The 8,796-nt window shown below is 41.5% G+C and overlaps 1 protein-coding gene across 3 annotated transcripts; it reads right to left on the bottom strand.

Moving 5' to 3' along the window:
• Positions 1 to 225: 225 nt before the first annotated feature.
• LOC114591957 (C-type lectin domain family 2 member D-like) lies at positions 226 to 8,747 on the bottom strand. Of its 3 annotated transcripts, none has more exons than XM_077925187.1 (5): positions 5,857 to 8,747; positions 5,151 to 5,264; positions 4,502 to 4,695; positions 3,575 to 3,678; positions 226 to 1,764 (listed from the first exon to the last, which is right to left on the bottom strand). In XM_077925187.1, exons 2-5 carry the CDS (start codon positions 5,155 to 5,157, stop codon positions 1,602 to 1,604), a joined length of 468 nt encoding a protein of 155 aa, XP_077781313.1. In that variant the 5' UTR covers positions 5,158 to 5,264; positions 5,857 to 8,747; the 3' UTR covers positions 226 to 1,601. The 3 variants fall into 3 exon arrangements, with proteins under 3 accessions (XP_077781313.1, XP_077781314.1, XP_077781315.1); XM_077925188.1 differs by lacking the exon at positions 5,857 to 8,747 and having other exon boundaries at positions 226 to 856; positions 1,588 to 1,764; positions 5,151 to 5,834; XM_077925189.1 differs by lacking the exon at positions 5,857 to 8,747 and having other exon boundaries at positions 226 to 856; positions 5,151 to 5,834.
• Positions 8,748 to 8,796: the final 49 nt, after the last annotated feature.

The following is an 8,796-nucleotide window of genomic DNA, read 5'->3' as shown; positions in this document are numbered from 1 at the left end:
GATATTTCAAAATTACCTTCCCCAAAATGCATTCCTTTTGGGAATGGTAACAACAGACGTCCCTAAGAAACAAAATAATTGATTATTATATGCCACCACTGCAGCTAGAATCTTATTGGCACAAAGGTGGAGAATGAGTATGGTACCCACCAAGGAAGAGTGGCGGTTTAAAATGAATTGGCAGGCATAAAGAGCAGGGCAAGAAAGAAAAAATGACAAAGAATATAAGGAGGATTGGAAAACGTTTATTGAATATTTTAAGAACCAGTATAAATAAGTAACAAGTGCCTGGCAGTGCTGTGGTCCATGGGGTCACGAAGAGTCGGACACGACTAAATGACTAAACAACAACAAGTAACTAACCCAGCAGGTCTTGAGTAAATCCAGCGGAATAGAAATCAACAGAATTAACAGCATTTAACAGAGAATGAACGTTGAAGATAAAAAAATTGGAATACGCTATTTAGCAGAAAGGTAAAGAAACCAAGAAAAGGGCAGAAGGGAAGCTATCAGACATTTATTTGTATGTTGAGATTGATATCAAAGTCGTACGACTGAGGGGTGGAGGAAAGGGGATGTGGGATAAGTTGTTTTTCTTTTCTGCTTTTGTATAAAAAAATGCAGATAAAAATAAAAAATAAAAAGGCATTTACATAACTTCTTAAAAGATCTTTTACAAAAAGAATCAATTTTGCTAATTTTCAAAAATGTTATGATACATAAATAAATACATTTTTAAAAGCCTTGAATCTAGATAACACCAAACTGAAATTTACACATGCTGCACAGATATTGACTCGTGTCCTCAGGGTTCTTTCCAATGAAATGTGGTCCTATTCGGAACTCTAATAACAATCTGAAATAGAAGAAACAATTGATGGATTCCTGGCAGAATGGTTTAAATCCACAAATCATCAACTTGTGCCCTCTCCACTTAGTTAGCAAATGGCTAGGTTCAATGTAGAAGACCAATGCCTCTGCTTATGATTTTTCTTGGTGACAGATTTCAAGATTCATTATAAAGTAAGACAAGTTTCTAGCTGATGTTGTACAAAGATAAGGTTGAAAGTGTGCAGGCACTGAAGCCTAGTTCAGATCATTTGAGGTTTTGTATGAAGCTGTGAATAAGCGTCAGAGTTGAGCACTCCTCTCTGTAGTCTCCTGTCACACACCAGCTTTGGTGTAAAATTGTTTCCATACAATTTGCTGCCTTTCCTTCTAGAAACAGTATCTAGGTCATACAATGGAAAGGCTTACCTAAGCATGTCAGAGAATTGTGACAAAAACAGAAAAGCAGGCAGAAATGGTGGCAGCTCTGTGGTCAGAGAATCAAGTGAATACAATCTGTATTTGTTCACCTGATTGTTGTTGCCTTCTTGATGTCCACAAATGGTATGTCATTAAATACTGTCTTACATTGTTTTGATGCTTCCTTTACACAGAAATGAATGCAAGTTGCACAAACAATGTTAAATAGTAGACAGTGAGGTTAATATTGTAGATTAGAAAGAAATCAAACTGCAGCAGAGGGGAAATAGTGCTGATTGTGATTAAAATGGGCCAGAATGGAAATTGCTGATTTCTTACATCCCTGGGAATTACTATAATTCCTCTTGGCATATGACTTTTCCTGCTGTAGAATTTACATTCCTCATATACGCATCAGGGTGACTGCAGATCCACTTTATCGGTATGTGACAACGGGAGGCAATGGCAAACTCCTTGCTTAGATACGCACAGTTTTCGCTTCCTTTCACCACCAACCTGCAACACAAGGAGGAAAGGTGAGATGGGCAAGAGAGATGGAGAGAATCAGAACTTACAGGGTTAAGAAGTTCTGAGTGACGTCTCACATTCTGAGGCGTGGTTTAGTATACTGAGGGGAGTGTTTCCTATGTCTCAGTGCTGTTCCGTTTAGCAACGGAGAGAGAAGCAAGATGTGTGCTTTGTCGCCGGGAGAATTATGAGTTGTTTTTCTACACGAATAAAGACTTTTGGAAGATAAGGAAGACAGCGTGCGTGCAGTCTGATTTTGCACACACACACAGCAACAGTTTCTACGCTGCGTAAACTCTGCTACAAGTAGCTGACCGGAGAGCTGAGGGAGAGTCGCGCAGAAGAAGCGTGTGGACTCCAAAGGCCAAAGGCTACACAATATTCCACAGCCAGGTTGGCTGCTCTGTCATGTATGGGTGGGACAGTGTCAAACTATGTAGCCAAGAATCCATTAGAAAACCACATTGTGTTCATCACAGCTGAAAATCCCTTGACTGGTGGCCATCCAACCTCTCTTTAAAAACCTCCAATAAAGGAGAGTCCACAACCTCCCAAGGTTTGATTGTCAGACAGCTCTTACTGTCAGAAAGTTCTTCCTGAGATTTAGTCGGAATCTCCTTTCTTGTAACTTGAATCCATTGATTTGGGGCTTGTGTTGCATGGCTTGATTACATTGCATGACTGGCAGGCCGGTCAGGGAGCATAGCAAGATTGTTAGATAGCAGATTAAGAAAGTGTGAGAGTACATGGCTTATGTTTCTTGATTATACTCATAAATCTGCATCCCTAATGAAACCACCTTTAACATTATGGAGAGATCTGATCCACGAATAAGCTTCAGCCTGTGTGGTTTTATGCTTTGGTTGTATGACGGATTATCTGTACCTGATATTTTGTATTGTTTCCTTTCTCTTCACTGTTTACCCAAAAAACAATAAAATACTTATGCTTTTACTAGAACCTTCCCCAATGATTGTTCCACAGCAACTTGTATTCAAAGCTACGCTGCCTCAGTTTTTGGAGGCAGCATAGGACTCATCATGAGGGTCCATCAACAGCCTTGTTCTCCATGAGTCTGTCTAATTCCCTGCTAAAGTTGTCTGTCTTGCGGGAGTGGATTCCATATTTTGTAAATCCCCCACCTTTCAGCTTAATTGATTGACCTTAAGAATTATGAGAGTGGGAGAACAAGGATTTCTCCTTGCAGGAGCGTCTCCACCCTCATCGTTCAGCCCGGACAGTGAGGGCCAGCGCCAAGGGCCTCCTGGCGGTCTCCTCACTGCGAGAAGTGAGGTTGCAGGGGACCAGGTAAAGGGTGTCCGCCATGTGGAACGCCCTACCATCAGATGTCAAATAAATAAAAAACTATCTGACTTTTAGAAGACATCTGAAGGCAGCCCTGTTAGGGAAGTTTTTAATGTTTGATGTTTTAATATTCTGTAGGGAGCCACCCAGATTGGATAGGGAAACCATGCCAGACGGGTGGGGTATAATCATCATCATCATCATCATCATCATCATCATCACCCCCATCCTCTTTCTCCACAGCAGAGGTAGCTCAAGAGCATTAGCTGAAGCTTGTCAGCAGTGTGGATGGTTTCTGTGTGTCTGGTCAGAGGTGAGAAACCGCAACATATCAGGAAGGTTACTGAGAGGTTTATGCTTTGAGTGCAATTCTGATTCCTTGAAGTTCACATTCTGGAGTGATTTTTGGTTACAGATTCAGGTTTGGGATCAACTCACTGTACACAGCATGCCTCCTGCTTAATCCCAATTCAAGAGAAGAACAAGGACTCACATGTTACTGTATTCTGACCCATCTGCCCATATCCAGGTATCATTGAAGTCCTTCCGGAGGCCAATCCAATGGTCAGCTTCGCCCTTGAACCGGAGCATGAACACCTTGGTCGAAAACACACAAACAGCTTAGGGCAATGCCTCCAAATGAGTCTTCCACCTCAAATAATGCCAAATGTGGGAGGAGAACAAACTTCTGACAGAGACCTGGGCAGTGAGACAGGAGATGCAAAGAAAGTGAGGCTTAGATAGCAGAAGGAAAACTTTGCTGAAAAGGGACGAAGGAGGTTCAAGGAGGATAGGAAAGTGGCTGAAGGAAGAGTAAGATGGATAATTTGTTTACATCAAGATTCAGGTAGGTAGCTGTGTTGGTCTGATGCAGTCAAAATAAAAATAAAAATAATGAAAATAAATTGTCCAGTAGCCCCTTAGAGACCAACTAAGTTTGTTCTTGGTACAGTGGTACCTCAGGTTAAGTACGTAATTCGTTCTGGAGGTCTGTTCTTAACCTGAAACTGTTCTTAACCTGAAGCACCACTTTAGCTAATGGGACCTCCTGCTGCCAGAGCACGATTTCTGTTTTTATCCTGAAGCAAAGTTCTTAACCCAAGGTAATATTTCTGGGTTAGTGGGGTCTGTAACCTGAAGCGTATGTAACCTGAAGCATCTGTAACCCGAGGTACCGCTGTATAAGCTTTCGTGTGCATATCTGAAGAAGTGTGCATGCACACGAAAGCTTACACTAAGAACACACTTAGTTTGTCTCTAAGGTGCTCCTGGAGAATTTTATTGTTATTCTTGTTTGCATCAAGCTATGACAAAGCCAAGTTACGTCCCAGATTCACTTTATATTTCCATAAGGATAGCTCATCCTTACTGTTGTGCAGGAGATAATTCTCACAAATATTTATACATTTGTTGGTCTCACCTTTTCCAGCTCACTCTGAATCTTAGCCAGAGAAGAGCCCTGGGAAATGCAAAAGCTCTGGGCAGATGTCCAGTTTCTTTCTTCTTCTGAGAAAAAGTAACACTTCCCTTCATAGCCAACCCAGCCAGCTGGGCACGCAGGTCCCAAAACAGCACAGTTCTTCACATCAGGGGAAGTCTGGTTGGATTTCCCCCCTGCAAGAGAGAGAAAGTTCTGCTCTGAACTGAGATCTGCACATAACATTTCAACCTCTGGCTTGGAGGGAGGGCAAAGAAGGAACCAATAAGCAGCAATTGTGGCCCCTGGATTCAGATGCTTCTTGGAGGGAGGAAAGGGAAGGACCAGTAGAAGAATCACACAACTTGGGGGAGCTTTGTTGCTCAGTGGCAGAGCATGTGCTCTGCATGCTGACAGTCTCAGGTTCAATCTTTGGCATCTTTAGGTAGGGCTGGGAAAGATCCCCTCCAAAGTCCCAGAGAGCCATTGGCAAGAGCATGGATAATAGTGATTCAGTCAAAGGCAACTGTTTTCCTAACTGCTGCTGCTCAGTGTGAACTGGCCATTAGAAGCCAAAGTGCTGGTGGCAGACAGAGGTCATGACTGGGACAGACCTGGAAGAAAGCACTAAGAAAAGAGGCAGAAAACTCACCTCTCATGACAGCAAGAGCAATGATGGTGATGAGGAAGGGGAGGATAATAATGGATGCAAATAAGATGGTACGCTTAGATGTGATTCCTCTACCCTGATAATTATGGTGATCCCCTGAAATGAAATTAACACACACAAATAATGGTCTTGATTTACCGTTACTAAGGAAGAACACAAATCGCACCTACAAGGCGTGTTTCGCATGTAGCCACATCAACACACATACAATAAACTAAAACTTCCATGATGAATTGGGTTGCTAATACCAGAACTCTTGATATTATTGCAATATCTATTTATTTTGGCATTCAGGAATATATTTCAATTTTGCTTCTATCTCCTGCGTTGCTAGCACAGCTGTCTCTGCAGCATCTTAATATGCCAGGTAATATTAGTATTTGTTGGAGATTTTCCCAGCTCTTTTTCTTTTTGTCTAATTTCACACAGAATCTTTTTGCATTTTCTCCTGTCTCTCTTTTTTAAGCCACGAGTTATGTTGTATAAAGTAACCTCTTATATATGCTTTACTTGCCTCCCACACCACACGTATTTCTGTACCTTTATCTAAATTATTCTCAAAGAATTCTTTTAATTTGGGGCTGGAACACATTAGCCAGCAGCCTTTGGACACCCAGACAGTCAGATTCTTACTGAAATATGAGTGACAGCCCCTCCCCTGCCCCACAGGAAGACTTGGGGGCCTCACCTCACAGATTGCCTCATCCAGCTCATCTGCAAAGTGGATGTTCAACTGGGCAGGCGATTCTGGGATTCATCCTTTGGGGGCAAGAACTGATCACTACTAGGAATAGCAAGAAGGGAAACAGGGATTGACCCTTGCCAAAATAAGACATTTACTCAGAAAGAGCAATCTTTTATCTATAGCTGAAGAATTCAACTGTTCTCACAGACCATCTACAGAACTGATATGCATCTTCAATTATCTGAGGCTATGCAGAAGACATTTCCCCCGGCCTCTGCAACGTGACTCACCTTCAATCCCTTTCAGTATATCTGAGGCAGGAGGGGAAGATTAATTTTTTGGGGGGAAATGATACATAATGAATTGAAGAAAATGTTTAAAATGACATTTGTAAAAAAAACCCAGAAGCATTTTTGTTAGGGATTGTGGGACAAGCCCTGCCAAGGAAAATAAGGAATTTACTTATGTATGCTACAACAGCGGCAAGAGTCTTGATAGCACAAGGATGGAAGAATGAGGAAACCCTGACAAAAGAACAGTGGCAAGAGAAATGGATGAACTATGCAGAACTGGCTAACATGACATATAAACTGTGAGATAAGGACAACTGTGACTTTAAAGAAGAATGGGAACTTTTTACAAATTATTTTAAAAGACAACAAAATGAACTGGACTCCTTGGCAGGTTTTGAATAAACATACACAAATTTATTGTTGATAACATGATGGACAGATATGGAAGGATATATACAATTTTATAATATGCAGAGAAAATATGTGCAGTGAAATCAGGGAGAGGAGCTGAGGAAAGTCCTTGGTGTGTGGGGGGGGGGAGAGTGGGGGGAAATAAAGGGGGGAAATTATGTAGGCGATTATATGGTTTGATAATTTGTTATGTTGAAATTGAGCAATAAAAAATATTTATAAAAAAAGAAAGAAACTGAACTTGAATAGTAAGCAGAGCCTTCCCAGACGCTGCAGTAGCCAAAGATGACATTTTGTGCTTATGTGGACTCCCCTGCCATTGCCAATTGCTTTTCTGGCCGTCATGCTGCAGCAGTTTATTCAAATCTTCATTATCCTTTGTAACCAAAAGGCTTAGCTATATTAAAAACCGCCTTCTGTTTAACCACTTATCTGGTTGCTATAGAGAAAGGGGAACTGTGTGCAGGTAAATGAGCTGTGAGCTGCTGGCATGGGGGCAGGTGGCTTCCTCTCTCCCTTAACCACGTCTGCACTAGGCATGGGGGAGGGGCCCAGCACAGAAACTACCATGACTGCCAGATGGGCAACTGCTTCTGTTTCTATGCTGGGCATGGAGGAAACAAAAGCAACCTATTCCAAGCCCAGCAAAGGAGTCAAGGGGACTTTTAATCTCACTATTCTACAGGCACCCCTCTGTGTTTCTAAGCTGCTTGAAACCAAAGTGTTTGAATTGCCATTTGCTCTGATTGAGCGCTAAAGAGCAGTTTTACCCAGGGGGAAGCAGCTGGACAAGAGAAAGCATAGATAAGTCCCAAGATGCAAATTAATAATAATAGTTGTTACTGTTATTAATTTTATTATCTATATGCCGCCTATCTGACTGGGTTGCCCGTCACTCGGGGCGGTTCGCAACAGAATATTAAAAACACAGCAAAACATCAAACATAAAAAAACTTCCCTGAATAGGGCTGCCTTCTGATGTCTTCTAAAAGTCAGATAGCTGTTTATTTCCTTGATGTCTGATGGGAGGGTATTCCACAGGGCGGGCACCACTACCAAGAAGGCCCTCTGCCTGGTTCCCAGTGACTTTTTAAAAGGCTCTCTGAATACTGTAATTCTGGGAGGTTTTTTTTCCACTTCAGAAAAGCTAATGAAATGCAAAGATGCAAATGAGCGGCCTGGTGCTTGTATTAATAGGGTTGCAAAAATAAAAATAAAAATGGGAATCTGGGGTGACAGAGGGCCATGAAACATAGAAAACCTTTAACATGCTGTATATATTTATATACTAATCCTCAGCTACTGATGCAAAAGATACTGGATTTCAAAAAAAGCAGAGAGATTGAGGCAATCTTTTGGCTAATATTTTTGCAGGGCTTAATAAGGATAATCCTTCAAACATGAAAGGCTTGTATACATTCCAGCAGCTGTATATAAATACATCTGAAAAACAGGCTCAGTTCAGTTAAACAAATCCCAATAGGATTTTCAAGAATGTGGCCAGAGTTCTGCAGAAAATAACGCCAGTGTGCCGCTTGCAGCAATTTCCACATGACTCTTGCTCAGACAGACCTCCAAGGACAATGTACAAAACCTCTAAGCAGCTTACAAGAAAGTCACATTAACAATGAAAACATTTTAAAACAATTAATACACTTAAAAAGAAATTACATGTTTTTACTACTTGTTTTTAACTGTTCTCATTGCTTAGAGGTGTTTTTTTTTCAATCAAGCAGTGTATAATTTTTCAGCAATGAACTGAAAAGAGACAACCATCTAGTTTTAGAGGGCGTGATCATTGATTAGAAATCAGCAAGATGCATATGTCAGATATTCCAGACTGATTAATGCAGCATATCAACATTACACACACACAGGCTGCCATATGTTTGGAAATTTCCAGACATTGCCAGTATTTGGCCTTTGAAAATTGCTTCTGGCTGGAAATTTCAGAACCAGTTTTAAATGTCTGGGGAAACCCAGGCATATGACAACCTTTCGGCAATTATCTGCATACAAGGAGGAGGCAAGGGGAAGAGTTGTATCTCAGTGGTTCAGAATGGACTTTGCATGCAAAAGGTCCCTGGTTCAAATCTGGCATCTGCGATTATTGCTGGGAGAGACTCCTGCCCTAAACCCTGCAGGGCTACTGCTTGCCACTGAGCCAGGTGGACCAGGGGTCTGACTAGTCAGAAGTTAGTGTCCTATGTATGAATGTACATCTATCGCAAAAAAGGAC

The sequence above is a fragment of the Podarcis muralis genome, chromosome 2 (assembly GCF_964188315.1).
Source record: "Podarcis muralis chromosome 2, rPodMur119.hap1.1, whole genome shotgun sequence".
Taxonomy (NCBI): Eukaryota; Metazoa; Chordata; class Lepidosauria; order Squamata; family Lacertidae; genus Podarcis; species Podarcis muralis.
This window is presented reverse-complemented; position numbering and strand designations above follow the sequence as displayed.

What these genes read in the sequence shown, in the direction of transcription:
- LOC114591957 (XM_077925187.1), bottom strand. An exon ending in TTCAGAGTGAGCTGGAAAAG is followed by an intron (nt 3,679 to 4,501) that starts GTGAGACCAACA and finishes TTTTCGACCAAG; the next exon opens with GTGTTCATGCTCCGGTTCAA. An exon ending in GGGTCAGAATACAGTAACAT is followed by an intron (nt 1,765 to 3,574) that starts GTGAGTCCTTGT and finishes CTTGTGTTGCAG; the next exon opens with GTTGGTGGTGAAAGGAAGCG.